The 21,239-nt window shown below is 41.7% G+C and overlaps 2 protein-coding genes across 4 annotated transcripts in view; both read right to left on the bottom strand.

Annotated features, from left to right (window-relative positions):
• LOC127442883 (gastrula zinc finger protein XlCGF57.1-like) overlaps positions 1 to 21,239 on the bottom strand; it is an 85,337-nt gene that overhangs the window by 36,478 nt on the left and 27,620 nt on the right. The gene's annotated exons all lie outside the window — the stretch shown is intronic.
• LOC127442934 (gastrula zinc finger protein XlCGF8.2DB-like) overlaps positions 10,062 to 21,239 on the bottom strand; it is a 171,061-nt gene continuing 159,883 nt past the window's right edge. Inside the window, exon 3 of the mRNA XM_051701336.1 lies at positions 10,062 to 15,529. Coding sequence (XP_051557296.1) covers positions 14,541 to 15,529 — 989 coding nt within the window. The 3' untranslated portion in view covers positions 10,062 to 14,540. The remainder of the gene's footprint in view (positions 15,530 to 21,239) is intronic.

The raw sequence follows: 21,239 nt of genomic DNA, 5'->3' as shown, positions 1-21,239 counted from the left end.
TTTTCTCCTGTCTCCTTATTTTCTCCTTTTTACAGATAATTCTCATCTGTTGAATTGGCCTCCTGGGCGGGGTCTGCAACAGATTTGTGGGGGCTCGTCCAGGATTGGCTCTTTACTCCAGCGGGAAGCCAATCCAGAGATTCATGATCTTTGGGACCAACAATGTGGTGATCCTGCAGCCAACAACGCTGGTGACTGCCAAGTGGGTGCTGCTGTTGGGATCAAGGACTTGTAAAACAAGAGTAAAGACAGATTCTACATACTGGTGACTGTGACTGTCTTGAAGGATCGTGGAAAGAGTCGTTGTGACGAGGAGGAGAGCGTGGCCGGGCCGTGATGGAGCATGGTCAGCGCTGAATCAGCTGATCAGTGGGAGATCGAGATAAAAAGCAGCCGGAGATGCATATGTGTCTGTATTTGTTTTTGTTTGTTTTAAGTCGAGTTTCTCATTAAAACTTCAGTCATCATGTCAGACAGTGTAAGGAAGAGCCTGGTGTGGAACATCAGGAAGAGCCTACTCACCTTGTCTACTGATGAACTGTTCCAAATCGCCAAAATCATCAGTCCAGCATCAGAAAAGGATCAGTCTGAACTAAATGCCGAAGACCAAGGAGTTGTTTTGAGTACATCAATGCCTACATGTCCAGTAAGCACTTACTGGATGTAACAGGGATAAAATGGGCAAGGAGGAGGCGGGAATCGGCTGAACAGTCAAAATAATGTTTAATGAATATGTAAAAAGACATAAACATAAACACACATGACAGCTGTGTGTGGCTCACTCTCTCCCGAACTGCCGCAGCCGGCTCGGCTTTATCCTTCTCCTCGGCTGATTTGCTTGATTGGGGGCCGCCCGTGCACACTCACGGCCCGGCCCCACCCTCCTCCTTGTTACACTCCACTCTCCTTTGCCTCAGGCCAGGGAACCCCTGGCATGACGTACACACACCACACCCCCTTTCCACACCTGCTGGCAGGCTTTCCCCTCCTTTCAAGACCTGGGAGGGAGACAAGGGGAGGGAAAAGGGGAGAGGGAAAGCACAAGGTGGAGTGACAGTTAGTGAGAGAGAGGAGAGAGAAAGAGAGAGAGGGGAAAAAAATTGCTCACCGGTTCCCAGACACGCCGTCGCCAGGTCCTCGACCACTCCTCCACCCTCTGGCAGACAACAGCCACTCCTCCCCTGGCGAAAAGCAGCGAGTCCTCCTACCCCTGGTGGATGGAACTCCCCTTCACGTTCTGGTGGCCAGCCTGGGTTTCGGACCAATATAACGGGGTAAAATGGGCAAGGAGACGGGAACTGACTGAACAGTCAAAATAATGTTTAATGAAAACTTAAAAAGACATAAACATAAACACACACGGCTGCTGTGTGTGGCTCTCTCTCTCCCAAATTGCCGCATCCGGCTCGGCTTTATCCCTCTCCTCGGCTGATTAGCCTGATTGGGTGAGTGCGCACGTCCGGCCCCACCCTCCTCCTCTTCACACTGGAGTTGGAGGAGAGAGCTGCTATCTATACAAGAGACTGTTGAGTCTGTTAAGCGAACCTATACAGTTGCTGTACCTGTTACTGTACCTGTTAGTATGCATAATGATGTTGATGACACACAAGCCACACCTACAGCACATTCATCCACTGGTACTGATCACACCAACACTACTGACACTTTTCAGAGAGTATCACCTTCCATTCTAACTGACACCAGTTATGTTAGTGTAGAGAATGTCATACCAGATAGTGAAGTTCACAGAATGCTTTCGAGTTATGAAGAGTTAAGTAAGAATCTTCTTCACTACATTGCAATATCTGCACAAAACCCAACACAGACACAGCCTGTAGCACAGAGAAATTACACAATTCAACACAGCAACCAGCCTGAACATACCACACAGCCAACACCTGAGGAGATAGACTCCTTAAGAGACCTGTCCTACCTCCAGCATCGTGAGTTCAAAATTCATGGTGGACAAATTGGCGACCATGATTTAGACGTCACATACAGCAGTGTGTGCAGACAAATTGAGGATGGAATAAAAGAGAATTTCAGTGATGCAGAAATAGTGAGGGGTGTTCTCCATATAATAAAGCCTGTAAATTTAAATGACATGCTGATGAACAAGGAAGATATGACAGTTGAAGAACTCAGAGGGTTTCTTTAGTCACATCTAGGAGATAGAAATTGCACGGAGATGTTCCAAGAACTAATGTGCACAAAGCAAAGTGAAACGCCTCAAATGTTCCTGTATTGAGTCATTGGACTCAAGCAGAAAATTCTCTTTGCTGCCAAACAGACAAACACTGATGTGAAATACAGTCCAGCCACTATTCAAGATGTATTCCTGCAAAATATATCAGGGCCTGGGACACAAACATAAAGACATTCGCAATGAATTAAAACTTTTGCTTTCCAACTATAATGTTGAGGCATGTAATGAAAATCACAAGTGATGAAAATGAGAGATTGAGAAGGCTGGGTCCAGTAAGTCGTTCAAAGCCAAGCCTGACAAGTTGTGCTCAGCTGGAAGGGGAACCTGTAACAAAAAAAGAAACTGTGAAAGAAACTTCTGAACTGAAAAGCAAAAATGACCCAATTAAACTACTCACTGTTAGGATTGGTGCAGTTACCAGTATAGTAGACTCTATGAAATCTCCAGCACTGTCATCAACACAGTCAGTGCAACCTGAAAATAAGTGCTGTAAGTGTGCTGTGAATACGCCAGCTCCACGAAGGGGAGGAAACCCCATGGCTGCCCAAAGTGTGTTGAAAAGGGGCTGCAGAAATGTAAGCATTGTTTTCTCTGTGGCGAAGAAGGGCACCTGGCCATAGGATGCCTCCGAAAATATAGGCATCAGGGAAATGGGAAGTGGTTACTGCAGAGGGACAACCAGTGACCAAACCACTACTGTCCCAGACACAGATCGAATGTGCACATGACACTAAGCCTGACAGCGAGCACCATAAGCCTACAAGAACATTCTCACATGTTAAAGTTGAAACATTGAGTGACAAAAGGAAACACAAATATTCACAATCTAGCTCCACCTAGAGTCAAGAATGAGCCCATCAATAAACTTACAGGAAGAAAAGCTCTGACACAATGCAACTTAAATGGCCTTGCTGTGAGCACCCTGATTGACACAGGAGCTCAAGTCAGCATGACTGATTGAGCATGGTAAGACCAGTACTTACCAAATGTAGACATAAGGCCATTTCTGAGATAATTGGAAGTGCAGAAGAGTTGGAAGTGCATATAGTGAACGGAGACCTCATTCCATTTGACGGTTGGGCCATAATCACTGTTAACTTACCAGGAAATTATGAACCTGTGCAGAAAGTATATTCATCAGTAGCAAAGCCCTTATTCAAGGAAGTCAAAGACTACATCCAAGATCTTCTGGCGAAAGAGTGGATAGTAAAATCTAAGTCCCCATATTCTGCCCCTGTAGTCTGTGTCAGAAAGAAGGATGGCACATTATGCCTTTGTATTGATTATCATCTCCTGAATAAGGAAACTGTTCCTGACATGCACCCTTTGCCAAGAATCCAAGACCTGATTGACACCCTTGGAAGATATTCATGGTTTAGCATTCTCGACCAAGGAAAGGCCTACCATCAGAGCTTCATAGCAGAAGGATCCAGACACATTACTGTGTTCATCACACCCTGGGGACTTTATGAATGGGTTAGAATTCCATTTGGACTGTCTAATGCCCCTGCTGCATTCCAGCGTTGCATGGAGGAGGTGCTGGATTCTCTCAGAGACAAGTGTTACATACCATATCTTGATGACGTCCTCCGCTATGCAAAGTCTTTAGAGAAGCACATGGAAGGAGCTTGCCAAGTACTTAAAGCCCTTCAGCGCCATGGAGTCAAACTTAGGTTAGAGAAGTGTGAGCTTTTCTGCAAAGAAGTCAGGTATGTAGGTCGCCTTGTGTCTGCTGATGGGGTGCAGATAGATCCAAAAGACCTTGATGCAGTGCTGTCACTCAAAAGTAAGACTCCACAGATGGTTGGTGATGTGAAGAGACTCCTGAGCTTCCTGAGTTACTACCGTGCATTCATCCAGGATTTATCTCGTGTGGCTAAACCAATCTATGGACTGTTCCAGGGAAAGACTATTACCAACCCACTCCAGTTGAAGGAAGACAAAGGGTCCTCAGATGCCCTCCAGGACTCCTGTTGAATGGACAATTGAGCATCAGAGAACACTTGAAAGACTAATTGACATGCTGAGAAATCCACCAGTATTGGCCTACCCAGACTTCAATCTGCCTTTCACGCTTCACACTGATGCATCTGAAAGGGGCCTCAGGGTCATCCTCTATCAGCGTCAGAATGGACAGTTAAGGGTCGTCATTTATGGCTCCAGAACACTGATCCCAACAGAAAGAAACTACAGGCTACATAGTGGAAAAGTTGAGTTTCTTGCACAAAATTGGGCAGAGTGTGAGAAATGTAGGGACTACCTATTTCACGCTCCACACTTCACCATTTATACAGACAATAATCCTTTAAATTATGTCATGAGCACAGCAAAACTGAATGCTGTTGGCCACCGCTGGGTGGAGGAATTGTCTGACTTTCTTTTCAATATCAAGTATTGACTAGGCAAAGCAAATATTGATGCAGACGCACTTTCTCGCATTCTGCTTGACACTGAAGAGTACATGAGTACAAGCATGCACAGAAAACCTGTCACTAGAAGTGGTGCAAGCGACCTGGGAAGGTAGTCATGCTGCACAGAGGAAGGATGTGGCTTGGATTGCTGCTCTCAACATGTCTTCTCAAGACAGAGACCAAACACCTCACTACTCATTGCTGCCATAGAGAATTCACAATGAACTTACCAGAGCCCAAAGAGAGGACCCAGTTATATCTAAAGTGATAAAGCTGAAAAAAGATAACATGGTACCAGAAAATGAGACAAGAAAAGAAGTTACTGGTGCAACCAGAATACTGTTGTATGAATGGGGCAGACTACATCTGGAAGATGGACTTTTGTACAGACGAACCACAGAGAGATGACAGCTTGTTCTCCCCTCCAAGTACAAGCGACTTGCTCTGGAACACCTGCATGACAGAATGGGACATGTTGGAAGCAAACGAGTATTGCACCTTATAAGGGAAAGATTCTCCTGGCCTTTTATGAAGAAGGAAGTAAAGGAGTACATCACAAGGACATGTCCATGCATCAAGCAGAAAAAGCCAGTCACCAATCTCCAAGCACCGATGTGGGTTATTACATCAAACTCACCTCAGCAAAATTGTATTGACTACCTGTACCTGGAGCCAAACCGAAGGGGTTATGGATATATATACTAGTTGTTGTGCATCACTTCACGTGATTCGCCCAAGCTTACCCCACAAAAAAACAAATCAGGGCAAACTGCAGATGAGTGTCTCTTTAATGACTACATCCCTTGCTTTGGTTACCCTGGAAAATTACACCATGATCAGGGCAGAGAGTGTGAAAATGAGCTCTTCCGCGCTCTCCAGCAGCTGTCAGGAGTATGTCATTCGAGAACGTCACCCTATCACCCCCAAAGCAATCCAGCTGAAAGGTTTTATCGAATGCTCTTGCAGATGTTAAGAACACTTGCTGACAAAGAAAAGGAAAGGTGGAAAGATCATCTTCCACAAATTATACATGCTTACAATTGTACACGCCATGAGTCTACCAGTTATTCCCCTTTCTATTTGCTGTATGGATGACATATCCACCTCCCTGTAGATCTGATATTTGGTCTTGTCGAAAAGAGTGATCAAGTGACACACAAAGGATTTTCTGAACATTGGGCCAAAAGAATGACAGAAGCTTACCGAATAGCAAAAGAAAACAGCAGACAAGCCAGTGCACAAGGCAAAGCTCACTATGACCTCAAAGTCAAAAGTGTTGTGTTGATGCCTGGTAATAGAGTCCTTGTCAGATATCTCAGTGAACATTGAGGTCCAGGAAAACTCAGGTCCTATTGGGAGAAAACTATCTATGTGGTCCAAGAACAGGTAGCAGACAATCCAGTGTACATCATTAGTCCAGAGAGTGGAGATACAAAAAGAACCAGAACCTTGATTGAAACCTGCTGCTGCTAGTAAATGACTTACCTGTGGAGACATCGCCAACACCAGCACATACAGGTGAACCTGAAAAACAAAGAGAAAGCAGACAGAAAGAGACAAAGAAGAGATAAAGAGTCCATAGACTCTCCCAATAACAGTGACACAACAGACTCTGAAGTTGAAGAATGCTCTGGAGGATACTGGTTTAGAATACCTTTGAGTTGGAAAGAACAAAGGAAAGAGAATACTTACCTGCAACAGCCTGCAGTGATCCAAGAAAAAATGCATCACAAGTGCCTGTAAGGAAAGAACAAAGTCAAGTACATGTACCAGTGCAAAGAAGAGACAGAAGTATTCAAGTGCCAGTCAGAGAAAATCTGAGACTAGTGGAAAGTCAAACAGTAGATGAACCGATACCTGTTCTGATCCTGCCTGCTAAGGACGATGATTATGGTGGATGTGTTGAGCCTGATGAGGTGACAATCCCAGCTGCTGAAAACTATGACGAAAAATGTTCGTCAACAACCTTTTTTTCCATGACAAAGACGAGACGATGATGAGACGGCACAGAACACTAACTGTGACTATATCAACATGCAATATTGTTGATGAAAAAGATGAGTCTAAAATATAGTTTAAAAAATAAAGTCTTTACCAAAATCTCTCTTTATTTTCATCGAAAAAAATATTATAGTCTGTTTTTTTTCTAAATTACAATCCAAATATTCTGTTCATTGGATGGCATGAGTAGCAGTTTCCTGTCCTGTGCTGCACGCGGCATATCAGGACTAAGCAAGCACAGTGAGGAGTCCCTTTCAAGTACTTTAAAGAAAGCTAGCATTCGTTAAATAATGACAGCAACAGTTGGACTTGGGAGAAAGAGAAGATGATATGAAGGCTAACCACAAAGAAATTGAGGTAGGTTAACGTCATGGTGGTAATGTAAGGTTGTTTTTTTAATCTTGTTAAGACTTGACATAGGGAGGGAAAGGAGGACACAGGGAACTGGATTCTTCAACTCAAAGGTACAGCTTTAATACACAAACTTAAAGGGCTTTTCAGCACAACACTCTTTAGTTAACACAGCAGTCTCTTTCAGATGGGTAGCTCTCTCTCTCTCTCGTCACTGGCATGGACCCTTTATAACCTCCTTTTTGGTCTTGGGTCTCGGGCAGGTCGCAATAGCTGCAGTTTTGTCAGTTTGGGGACACACTTGCCCATGGCCCAAGTGGAACCCCAGATACCGTACCTCCACCCATCCAATTGCGCACTTCTTGGGGTTTGCTGTGAGTCCTGCCCATCGCAGCGACCTCAGAACCGCCCTCAGATGCTGCATGTGCCGCTGCCAATCATTACTGTATATAATGATGTCATCCGGTTAGGCAGCGGCGTAGTGCGGTCTGAGGATTCGGTCCATGAGGCACTGAAACATAGCAGTGGCTCCAAACAAACCAAATGGCAGTATCACAAATTGGTGTAATCCAAACGGTGTGGAGAAGGCCGTTTTTTCACAGGATATTGGCATTAAGGGGATCTGCCAATCCAGTGTCGAATAAAAGCGGCCAGTGCCCAACCGATCGAGCAACTCATCAACACGAGGCATTGAGTATGTGTCAAATTTAGACACCATGTTGACTTTCCAATAATCCACACAGAACTGTACAGATCCGTTACTCTTAGGCACTAGAACAACCGGGCTGGACCAATCGCTGTGGGATTCCTCTATTACTCCCATATTTAGCATTGCATCTAATTCTTCCCGACTATTTTTTTTGTGTTCGGGCAGTTGGTAGGGATGGCTACGTACCACTACCCCCGGCTCGGTCTTGAAGTGGTTCTGGATGAGGTTTGTACAACCGGGCAGAGGAGAAAACACATCTGCAAATTCTTTCTGCAACTTGGCAACCTCTGTGACTTGATACAGTGAGAGGTGGTCTCCACAAGTGACATGGGTGACATGATTGGTTTTTGTGTCCACCTCCTGTCTGAGCTCCACCCTTGCCGGAACAACCGTAGCCAATGTCACAGAGACCGCCTCCCTCCATAATTTCAGGAGGTTGAGATGGTATATTTGACGTGCGCCCCCTCTATCGGTACGTTTCACCTCATAATTGAGATCCCCCACTCGTCGTGTGACCTCAAAGGGCCCTTGCCAGTTGGCAAGTAATTTGGAGCTCGATGTGGGGAGTAATACGAGCACTTTACCTCCCGATGGGAGCACCGGCCGGTCCTCCGCTTGGGCCTGGAGTAGAGCAATAAACCGCTACTCCTGTTCTGTGCGCAGCCTGAGGAGGGCCTGATGTTGTGTCTGGTGGATGCTGGGAGGGTCTTGAAAATGTCCTCCAGAGGTGAGGCATCCATGGCGGCATTCTTCCTCCCTTAAATCCCGGGTTTCGGCACCAGTGTAACAAAGTTCATGATGGGATGCAAGGAGGAAGTGAGTTCCAACACAAAGGTATTTATTTTATAACACAAAATTTGCTTTTCAGCACTTCACTCTAATCTTTCACACAAGTCTCTCTGGGCACGTGGCAGCTCTCTCTGCTTCACTGGCATCAGGCTCACTCTTAAATATGTCTCCATCTCTCACTGCAATGACAAACAGCTGTTAGAGACAATCATTGCCAGGTGATGATCCTTACCGTTCTCATCTCCTGATCTCACTCTCCATTCACAAGCCAGCACTCAACCACGCCCCCACCACCACACCAGGTTATCCCATCAATGGATTTTTTTCCCCTGGCGGCACAGGCATATTCCAGGACGACAATGCCAAGATTGATCATGTTCAAATTGTGAAAGAGTGGTTCAGGGAGCATGAGGAATTATTTTCACACATGAATTGAGTTCTGACCTTAACCCCATTGAAAGTCTTTGGGATGTGCTGGAGAATACTTTAAGGAGTGGTTTGACTTTCCTGTCATCAATACAAGATCTCAGCCAAAAATTAATGCAACTCTGGACATAAATAAATTTTGTGACGTTGCGTAAGGTTGTCGAAACAATGCCACGACAAATGCGCAGCATAATCAAAGCTAAAGGTGGTCCAGTGAAATATTAGAGTATGCAGCTTTTTTTTTTTTTGGCCAGGCATTGTAATTGACCAGACTATTTAATATAGAGTGGTTCAACTGAAACCTAACTCATAAGCATAATAAAATGTTAATGTGTTTATTTTGTTATTATTATACAATGGCGGCCAAAAGTTTGGAATAATGTACAGATTTTGCTCTTATGGAAAACATTTTTTCTTTACTTTTATTTACCAAAGTGGCATTCAACTGATCACAATATATAGTCAGGACATTAATCATGTGAAAACTGATATTACAATTAGAAAAAAAAAGTTCAGAACTTCTTAAAATACTTAAAAGAGTTCTCATCAAAAAATCCTCCATGTGCAGCAATGACAGCTTTGCAGATTCTTGGCATTCTAGCTGTCAGTTTGTCCAGATACTCAGGTGACATTTCACCCCACGCTTCCTTTAGCACTTGCCATAGATGTGGTTATCTTGTTGGATACATCTCATGCACCTTACAGTCTAGCTGATCCCACAAAAGCTCAATGGGGTTAAGCTCCATAACACTCTTTTCCAATTATCTGTTGTCCAATGTCTGTGTTTCTTTGCCCGCTCTAACCTTTTCTTTTTGTTTTTCTGTTTCAAAAGTGGCTTTTTCTTTGCAATTCTTCCCATAAGGCCTGCACCCCTGAGTCTTCTCTTTACTGTCGTACATGAAGCTGGTGTTGAGCATGTGGAATTCAATGAAGCTGTCAGCTGAGGACATGGGAGGCGTCTATTTCTCAAACAAGAGACTCTGATGTACTTATCCTCTTGTTTAGTTGTACATCTGGCCTTCCACATCTCTTTCTGTCCTTGTTAGAGCCAGTTGTCCTTTGTCTTTAAAGACTGTAGTGTATGAAATCTTTGTATGAAATCTACAGTTTTTTGGCAATTTCAAGCATTGTATAGCCTTCATTCCTCAAAACAATGATTGACTGACAAGTTTCTAGAGAAAGCTGTTTCTTTTTTGCCATATTTTTTACCTAATATTGACCTTTTGCATACTGTGGCAACTCAAAAACAAACATATAGGCAATGTTAAGCTTAATTTAATGAACCAAATAGCTTTCAACTGTGTTTGATATAATGGCAAGTGATTTTCTAGAACCAAATTAGCAATTTAGCATGATTATTCAAGGATAAGGTGGTGGAGTGATGGCTGCTGGAAATGGGGCCTGTCTAGATTTGATCAAAAATGACATTTTCAAATAGTGATGGTGCTGGTTTTTTTTTCATCAGTAATGTCCTGACTATAATTTGCGATCAGCTGAATGACACAATGGTGAATTAAAGTACCAATTTCCTTCCGAAACAGCAAAATCTGTACATTATTCTAGACTTTTGGCTGCCAGTGTATGTGATATGCATTTAAAGTTATAGAGTGTCATGTGGAGTAGATAAACGTGCATAATAGTTCTCAGATAACAGGAGTGAACTAATGGTTGCATAGTGGCACATTTGACTGTTGGAAACAATCTTTAACTTATCTTTTTATTTATTTGTCTGTTTGGATACATGTGGAAAAGTAAAATGCACCCAGCAGATGAGCAATATGCCTTTATTGAATAAATACACTTTGGACCACATTAACAGTAATATCTGATATTGATGTAGTTAATTTCAACATTTAAAATAAATGCAAAGACATATTTCAGCATTGTATTTATTTGCATATCCTTTCACAAAAGGCCTTTTTGCGCTGTGGCTGGTACTGACACTGTCCTGCAAAATCATTGTTTGTCATTTGATCAATGTTTGTCAATCTTCTGTTTGGTATTATACATGGTTTTTGGTCTTATTTGTCACCACGATTGTGTTTTAAAGGTAAAATCATAGGCGGTACAGTCGCAATTTCTTTCAAAAAAAAAATGTCTTTGTGTTCTAAACGTTGTCTTTGTATTTGTGTCTGCACACACGATAGCGTGATTAGGAGGCACACAGATGTCAACATTTGACACACAAAACCTCAGTAATGGTGACTCAACAAACATAATTTAGTAAAAGAGAAGCTCTTAACATCACCACACAACTATTAACTAACATTGATGACAAAAACAACAACAATACCACAAATAAATTCCTCATTTACCAAAAAAATTTAAATAAAAAAGTCCTACAACACTAACCTCGCACATTTTTTGTGCAGCAATGCATATTAGCAGTTGGCAAATCTTTGTTTGTTCAGACAACTTTGTTAAGTGAGTTGAGATGAAAAACACACTTGTTAATTTAACTTAAAGGTGCTGTAAGCGATTTCAGAAGATCAGCAATTACAGAAACATTCAAACCAGCCCTTCTGGCACCAATAATCATGCCACGGTCCAAATCACTGAGATCACATTTTTTCCCCATTCTGATGGTTGATGTGAACATTACCAGAAGCTCTTGACCCGTATCTGCGTGATTTTATGCACTGCACTGCAGCCACAAGATTGGCTGATTAGATAATCACATGATGATTTTTTGTGCCAGACTGGCTGGTTTGAGTATTTCTGTAACTGCTGATCTCCTGGGATTTTCACACACAACAGTCTCTAAAATTTACTCCGAATGGTGCCAAAAACAAAAAACATCCAGTTAGGGGCAGTTCTGTGGACGGAAATGCCTTGTTGTTGAGAGAGGTCAACAGAGAATGGCCAGACTGGTTCGAACTGACAAAGTCTACGGTAACTCAGATAACCACTCTGTACAAATGTGGTGAGAAAAATAGCATCTCAGAATACTATTCTGAGATGTGGGCTGGTGCTGTTTTGGCGGCTCGAGGGGGACCTACACAATATTAGGCAGGTAGTTTTAATGTTGTGGCTGATCGGTGTATTTCATTAATATATTTCAGGGAGTAGGAACATTTTTTGCATACCTTTCCATGAAAAGATTTGCTTACAGCACCTTTAAGTACAAGTTGATAAAATCACAACTTAACATGTTAAGTTGCCTGAAAAATGTAGTTGTGTCAGCTCACAAAAGCACTTTGATACAACTAGATGTCAAAATAATTTTTGTACAGTGCAGGCTCACATGACAGATGTGCATATTTAGCATTAGTTATTACATCAACATTTGAATAAACAACTGTATATTCAACCATATACATTCTTTTTATATTTTGTAACAAACACATTTTGAATGGATCAGTTGTGTCTAAATGTTGGGAATGAGAGGCTCAGGACCCAAATGCAGATTGAAAAAACAAAGGATTTATTAATATAACAAAAAGGGTAAAAAAGAACCCCAAAATTCCCACAAAGTGGAAAAAACAAACACAAACGTAAATGTAAAGTAATTAATCCAGGTTGGGGCAGAAGTTACGGGGAACAGAACCGACCGGACCACACAGGAACAGGGATTAACATGAACAGACCAACAAACTAGACTGACTGCAACATTCAAGACAGACTGGAAAACAAGACGAAATGGCACTGGACAGCAAAAACGAGAAGACTACATGAAGACAGCTGGCGACCCGGGCACGTAGTGCAAAGCGAGCGCAATGCGCGTCCGCGAGAGACAGACATAGATTATTGAGTGCATGCCACCAAGATGGCAAGCACAACGCACATGAGTGTCTGGATCCCGACACCAAAACTGAACCAGACAGAAGGGTAAGGATCCAGACACCATGCTCCGGACATGAAACAAGACCGACCGAAGGGCGCACGGCAGGAAAATAAATTGAAACTGTGCGCTCACACCAAGACAGACAACGAAAAACAAGACAGACATGGGACGATGATGTCACGGTCCTGTCAGACAGAAACCCAGACTGACAGAGTGACGGGACCATGACACAAATGAACCTACGAGGTGATAACTTTTGGCAGTTTAACAATGGAAGAATAAAAACAGCCGGCCAATCCACAAAATGTGCTTCTGGGCAATCCTCATCATTTTTGTTTAGAAAAATCAACATATATTTACATGGTCAGGGGACCGTATGGTATGCAGCAGGTTGAGGGAATGCCCCAGTTCAAATCCAAACGCATGGGTGCTGTCGTCTTTCCATGTTGCAATCAAGTAAATATAATATGATATTATATTAAAATTATCACTTAAATTGTGAACGAGTCTATATATTTTAATATTTTAATATAATATTGACATTGACCTTTAAAAAAAAAAGGTACCACTATAATCGCAAGGGTGTTTTCATTACTTTAAACTTAGTTGGGGATGCAATTACCTCTCCCACAAACTGAAACAACCCAATTACACTGGAAATAAAGGTTTTTACAACTCTGCGCTCCCTGGCCTGACCACAGGCACAATGCTACTGTGCTCAGATGAATTGGAAATTTCTAATTCATCTGTCAGCAACATCATGCATCGAACTATAAATTCCCTCTCAAGACTGCACATCATCTGTCAATTCATGTTTTCTGTGGATGCGTGCTTGCTGCAGAGAAATGAAGTTGTATTCGTGGCCATCGATGGGCTACCCGGTGTAGTTGGTTGATGGGATGCAAGTTCATATCAGTGCACCAACACAAGATGAAGATGTGTTTGTCAACCGAAAATAATTCCACAGCATCAACATGCAAGATGCCCAGTACACTGACAAAAACTATATGCTAGGAACTCTTCAGAGAACGCCTAGTGGTAAGATAATTATCGTTTTAAATATGGCCCCTCGAGTCTAATCAATGAGACGAGATTTGAGGTTTTGCTCAGAGCCGCCTGGCCCTATAAAACCCTCACATATTTTGATCTTGCCATTCACAAGAAGTATTGCCTAATATGAATCATGCGATAAAAAACAACAACAGCAACAAAAAACTCCATCAGTTTTAATGAAGCAATTTGGTCTCCTTTTCAAATCTTCAACAAGTCAAATGTGTTTTTTAATGCCATTTTAATGTCCAAATTTTAATGCCAAGCTCTAAATCATCACTATTATTTGAGCCCTTGGCACAGCTTACCCCAAAGCATCTACCCCACACCTAAAGTACTTATTTTGGGGAGTTTGCCAATTCAAATGTGAATTCACCAACATTCACCAACTTACACATCTTACCCAACTATGTCAAGACAATTTAGATTCTTGTATTTTCTGCTAATTTGCTAACACTTTGTAAAGGAAATAAATTACATTCATATTCTTCAATCATACACTGCCACACAACCAATGGTCTAAATGTTTTTTGCAAACAAATCACACACCAGCAAAGTCTCTTTAAAGCAACTCTGGTCACTCTGTCTGGCATGTAATGCCTCCAGGCATCTATTTTCTAAGCATGCAAGTACAACTCAAATCTACTTGAATGTGGAAATGTATCCACCCCCACCCCCAAATTGGAATGGTTTTGCCAAGGGTGATTTTTAGTCTCAGTCCAGCCCTGCTCCAGTGTGAATTCTCATGTGATCCTGAAGGCTTGATTTGTCTGTGAGATTCTTTCCACACTGAAGATATGCAAAAGGTTTCTCTCAAGTGTGAATTTTGATGTGCCTTATAAGGGTTCCTTTTACCAAGAAACATTTTCCACACTGAGGACATGAGTAAGATTTCTCTCCACTGTGAATTCTAATGTGAATTTTGAGGCTTCTTTTATGTTTGAAACTCTTTCCACACTGAAGGCATGTGAAAGGCCTCTCTCCAGTGTGAATTCTCATGTGATCATTAAGAGCATTTTTGTCTATGAAACTCCTTCCACACTGAAGGCATGGAAAAGGCTTTTCGCCAGTATGAGTTCTTGTGTGGATTTTAAGACTTCCTTTTTGTGTGAAACTCTTTCCACACTGAAGACATGTGTATGGGGTCTCTCCAGTGTGAATTTTCATGTGCTCCATAAGACTTCTTTTGTGTGTGAAACTCTTGCTACACTGATGGCATGTGAAAGGCTTCTCTCCAGAGTGAATTCTGATGTGTAAATTAAGGCTTCCTTTATGTCTGAAACTTTTTCCACAATGAATGCATGTAAAAGGCTTTTCTCCAGTATGAGTTCTTGTGTGGTTTTCAAGGCTTCCTTTTTGGGTGAAACTTTTTCCACACTGAAGGCATGTGTATGGAGTCTCTCCAGTGTGAATTCTCTTGTGCTCCTTAAGACTTCCTTTATGTGTGAAACTCTTTCCACACTGATTGCATGTGAAAGGCTTCTCTCCAGAATGATTTCTTATGTGAAAATTAAGATTTCCTTTATGTCTGAAATTTTTTCCACACTGATGGCATGTAAAAGGCTTCTCTCCTGTGTGAATTCGCATGTGGCTATTAAGGTTTCCTTTATGTATGAAAGTCTTTCCACACTGAGGACAGATGAAAGAATTTTCAGTTTTTGTTCTTTTTTGTGAGAATTTCTTTTCAGTCTGTGAGCAACTATATGATTTTTCTCCAGTTACGAAATTATTAAGTTCCTGATCCTGATGTTTCTCCTCCACTTCATTCGGTGCTTGACTTTCCTCTTTCAGCTTCATCAGGTCTAAAATGAAAATATAAAATAGTTAAAATCATTAAGAGAGATAAATGTGAACACAATCATTTGAGGAAAGCAACAAAGGTCAAGTATTTATTTCTACATGATCTTTTTATTCTAAAGGTTTATTCTCATGATCAGTTGCTTTTATATGGAATAGGCAACCAAGTTTAATCCCCTCTTTGAATGAAAATGAATTGTGTCCTAGTGAGTAACGTCAAAGCAGTGGCAACTTCCACTGGTCTATGTCTGCCAACAGGGTTGGGGAGTAACGAAATACATGTAACGGGATTACGTATTTAAAATACACAATATAAGTAACTGTATTCCACTACAGTTACAATTTAAGTCATTGGTAATTAGAATACAGTTACATTCAAAAAGTATTTTGATTACTGAAGAGATTACTTTGCATTTTATTGTCATTTGTTTCATTTAATATTCAGTCCTTTCAGATGGAAAACATTTATACATATAAATGATGTGATCCAAAGTGCATTTGAACAGCGGTGAAACACTTTCTTATGATGTGTTACATTCATACGAGCAGACAGAGAAGGAAGTTTAAAGTAAGTTTGGAGCAGAAGAAATAGAAATAAACCTTGTGTAAACTGTTTGATTAATCTTGTTTTAGAAACAACACTGCATAAGATATTTAGGTTTTTCAGAGAATGTATTTTTAACATGTGTATTTTGTCTTACTGTACTGGCAGAGTTTTTATAGTCAAAACAAGTGAAAAAATCTACCAGTGCTGAAGAAGTAATCCAAAGTATTTAGAATGCGTTTCTGACCTTGAGTAATCTAACTGGAATACATTACAAATTACATTTTACAGCATGTATTCTGTAATCTGTAGTGGAATACATTTCAAAAGTAACCCTCCCAAACCTGGTTAATAATAAATGCTGTAAAAAATGTTGTTCATTGTAAGTTCATCATACCTTAGGTATTAACTAATGCTTGCTGAGATAATTACTAAGCTTTTTTAATGGTTTATTTTCAGAAAACGCACTGAAAGATGATAGGGTGCAGCAAGCAGTAGGCGTCTGCAAGAAGCTGGTCAGTCAGTTCTCCTACAGCTGGAAGAAAAGAATGGTGCTGACTGCAGCCCAAAAAGATTTGAATCTGCCTAAGCACACATTGATTACAGAGTGCCCAACAAGATGGGGAACCAAAGCAAAAATGATTGCAGGGGTGCTGGAGCAATGTAAAGCTTTGAATCATGTGCTGTCTGCTGACAGGAAAGACATCTAACACTGACATGAGAAGACATAGATATGTTAGAATCCATCCACAAGGCTCTGCATCCACTCTAAGAGTTTACAGATGCGCTTTCTGGAGAGAATATGATAGTGTCTCCTATCTTAAGCCAGTACTTCACCTTTTGAGGACAAAGACTCTCACTGACGATCAAGAGGACACAGATCTCACAAGGGCCCTTCAGTACCTCCAGGAGAAATATGATGACCCAGCCACTCAAGAACGTTTGGATGTAACATCATTCTTGGATCCTTGCTTCAAAACAAACTACATCAGTCAAGACAACATCCCGGCCATAAAAACAAGAATGATGACAGAGATGGAAGAAGCTGCAAGAAAGGCAAGAAAATGACACTTGGTTTTTTTAAAGGTTTCTTTATGAAGACATATATTGAGCATTCATTTCTGTTCTGAAAATGTGTTAAAACTGAAGTAACTTGGTTGTCATGTTTTCTGAATGTTACAGGAGAAGAGATCACGTGTCACAGAGCCACAGGATTTAGCAGCGGCTTCATCTGTGAAAGCAAAGACACTTGGCAGCTATTTCAAGATTTCCACTGTGTCTCCAGCAGTGGAGGCAGAGCTGAACAGCTACGTAAATACACCAGCAATTGATGGAGAAGAGGTTTCCCTGGCCTGGTGGAAACAGCACCATGTTAACTTTCCCAGGTTGAGCAGGTTAGCTTGCCGATACCTGTGTTCCTGCTACAAGTTCACTGTCAGAAAGACTCTTAAGTGCAGCAGGCAATATAGTAACATGGCAACGGTCATGCCTCAAACCAGAGAAGGTGGATATGCTGCTCTATTTGTCAAAAAATCTTTGAACGCATTATCATGAACTATGTGAAGATGTGAAACAATCAAGATGTGAATGTTTTCTTATATCTTCAAAGTTATTTATTTATCTTTTGCTATCATTGATTGTTTGTTGCAGCCTTAATGTAGGTTATAGTCAGTTATTTACTGATGTAGAATTGTTTACAGTTAGTGTTTTTACACAGTTCAATGGAAAGGAGGAGGCGAGAACCGGATAATATAAATAATATTTAATGATTAACTAAAACAAAAGCACAAACACACACAGGTGTCGGACAGCTGTCCGTAACTCTCTCTCTCTCTGTCGCACTGCCATCTCCAGTCGGCCTTTATCCCTCTTGGGCTAATCAGCCTAATTAGGGGCCGGGTGTGTAGAATCACGACCCGGCCCCGCCCTCCGCTCTGCCACATTCCTCCCCCGTTCTCTCAGGCCGGGGAGCGGCATGACTTACATCCCCTCCGCTTTTTCCCTGGGGGGGGGGTCGTGCCTTCCGCCCTGTCTGCCGGCAGGTCATCCCCGTCTAACTGGATCAGGGGAGGGGACAAGGGGAGGGAAACAAAGGAAAAAAATGTGGCACCTACACGCCATAATGGCGATCGTGCCAAATTAACAAAAACATTTAAAAAGAGAGGGAAAAGGCCAACACGGAGCGGCAGCGGGGGAGAGAGAGAGAAAAAATCTCTGATACACCGTAGCCTGGTCCTCGGCCACTCCTCCACCCTCTGGTGGACGACAGCCACGCCTCCCCGGGCGGATCGGAGGCAGTCCTATGGTTCCTGGTGAACGGAACGCCCCACCGCTTTTTCGGTGGATGAAAGGGGTCTCCCCCGCCCCTGGCAGCAGTTCTCCCGCTCCAGGCAGTTGGCCAGGAGCCCCTCCCCACTCGCGGTCGGCGGTCTCAGACCCCACCATGTTTCAGCGGCTGGTAGGGGTCTCCTCCGCCCCTGGCAGTGGCCCTGACCGCTCTAGGCGGTCGGTTATGAGCCCCTCCTCCCCTCGTGGTCGGCGGCCGTTCCTCCGCTTTCAGGCGGCCGGGCTCCTCCGTCCCCCGGCGGATGGCCGCGGCTGCTCCGTTGGGGTGGATGGTGGTGGTGAGAACTCTACTACAGCGCATCCCTCCTTCCTGGGTTTCGTCACCAATGTAACACAGTTCAATGGAAAGGAGGAGGCAAGAACCGGCTTGATAATATAAATAATATTTAATGATTACCTAAAACAAAAGCACAAACACACACAGGTGTCGGACAGCTGTCCGTAAATCTCTTTCTGTCGCTCAACCGTCTCCAGTCGGCCTTTATCCCTCTCGGGCTAATCAGCCTGATTAGGGGCCGGGTGTGTAGAATCACGACCCGGCCCCACCCTCTGCCCTGCCACAGTGTTCTTAAGATTTAATTTATATTTAATTTATTTAATTTAACTTTATTCTAGATACTGTAGGTATTTGTTTGATTTGTCGTGACAGATGTTTGCATCATGATGGGTTTATTTGATTTATCATGGCACAATATTAATGTTAAGTGGTTTTAAATAAACAGTTGACCTAGTAACTGCATTGTTTCATCTGTTTATTTTAGTATTGATAATAAGTTTGTAATTATGCTTAGTCTTTGTTTGATGCTGTGCAAACCACCACAACAAACCTGTAGATGTTTTATTTTTTGAAATAATCGCATTTTAAATCGCAATTTTGATCAGAAAAATTGCAATTCGATTTTTTCCACAAATCGTTCAGCCCTAGTATATTGTATTTATATTAAAAGAATAGTTCACCCAAAATTATAATTCTCTCATCATTTACTCACTCTTATGTCATCTCAAACTCGTATGACTGTCTTTCATCTGTGGAACACAAAGAAAGAAGGGCATTAATCCATGTCTTCTGAAGCAATAGAATTGGTTTTGGATGAGAAACAGACAAGATTTTAACTCCTTTTCACTATAAATCTTGATATCTGCAGTCTCCTAAGAAGTATATATAGTGTCAAATTTCAGCATTTTAAAAATCTGTGATTAATCACGATTATCTACAAAAATGTATGCGATTAATCACGATCAAAAAAATGTATTGACTGACAGCACTAGTTTCATGAGAAGCGTATCATTCATGTGAACACACATGCATGAACTGATCTTAAACTCAGGATCAAAGCCTGAGTTGACAGAGAAAGTTAATGAGCAGCATCATGGTACCAATTAAGCCTGATTGGATTGGTTTGGTTTAACTCGAAACCAATCCTGTATCCCTGAGTTTGTTCAACTAGCTAGATGGTATAGGCCACTCTTCTAGTGTTTTGGTCTTGTGTGTGTATATGTTTCTCCCCATGTGCTCTGTCTTGTGTCTTAACCCATCCACCTCGTTTGCTATGTTTTCTCTGAGTATTTGTTAATGTACCCCACCTGTCCTCTTCGTTTGCCTTCCTGATCCCAAAAGATCATCTGAATTTTTGTTGTTGTCATTTTTCTTGACCAGTATAACTGATAAAATCTTTAACATGTCCCTTTAATGATGAAACATTAAAGGGTCTTGTAAATGTAATGTTTTATTTTTCAAAAGTTTCAAAGCTGAAATGTCACCAAATTGTAGAAATAACCCATATAAAGTTTGAGTAAGACAAACTGTCATGTTTTAAGTAACTCTGCTTAGTTTTTGATTTGACTGATGACTACCCATTATGGTTTAAAGTGAAGATGCTTTGGCAGTGAACTGAAGGAGTGGTGAAGGTATCTGCACATTTGTCTTTTCGGGCTTGTGTGGTTGTGGTGTCTTAAATTATTTGGTTTGGTTTAGACTGAATCTGACTGCGGTATTAATTTAAATTGACTTCAATTGTAAAAGACCTTGAATTTAGGTTGAGATTTCAATCATTATTGATCATTATTTGCGTGTTTCTTGCATCTGCGCACCGGCAAGGTAAACATAATCATTTCACAAACTGCTCAAGTTCAGTCATTATCATTATCATTATCCAGAAGTAAATTACTAATACTATTCAGACAGATTGCTCCTTGCTCATCCATATCTGTATAGTAGTTTTGTTTAGTCACCCTAGATCTGCATACACTAAATTATAGCAATACTATTCTCAGCCAGAGGGAGTGACTAATACTACCTGGATAGGCCGACCAATGCTGCTGTATACAGACAGTATTTTTGACTAGTCCCTATAGTGCCTATTTACCCTTAACTGGAATAATATTAACAGTAATCAGGAGGTAATGACAAACAACATTTGGATGGGTCGACCAACACTGTTGTTCTAAATAATAAATATATTTAGTCCCTTCAGTCTAGGTACACCTAGTTACTGCCAACTGGCTAGTCAGAAAGCTAAGGTCCCAAATGACATGCCCAGTGCTCCATTAATGCTGAGCCTTGAATGTGTACTAACTCTGATTGCAGATTTGCGGTAACATTGACTTAACGTAATTTACTAAAGTAAAAAATGTCAGAATAAGTCAAAATAAAACCAAGTTCAACAATTTATTAGTCAGGTAAACTTGTATTATGTCAATTACATAATTCATCAAATTCAGAAATAATCAATAGACAGCTGTCACTTTTAGAAGAAGCTGTCATGAAGTCAGCTGGTGCGGGTCCTGATGCTGCGATACCGCCTGCCTGATGGTAGCAGTGAGAG

The sequence above is a fragment of the Myxocyprinus asiaticus genome, chromosome 6 (assembly GCF_019703515.2).
Source record: "Myxocyprinus asiaticus isolate MX2 ecotype Aquarium Trade chromosome 6, UBuf_Myxa_2, whole genome shotgun sequence".
NCBI lineage: Eukaryota > Metazoa > Chordata > Actinopteri > Cypriniformes > Catostomidae > Myxocyprinus > Myxocyprinus asiaticus.
The sequence above is the reverse complement of the archived record's forward strand: the minus strand, read 5'-3'. Positions and strand labels throughout refer to the sequence as shown.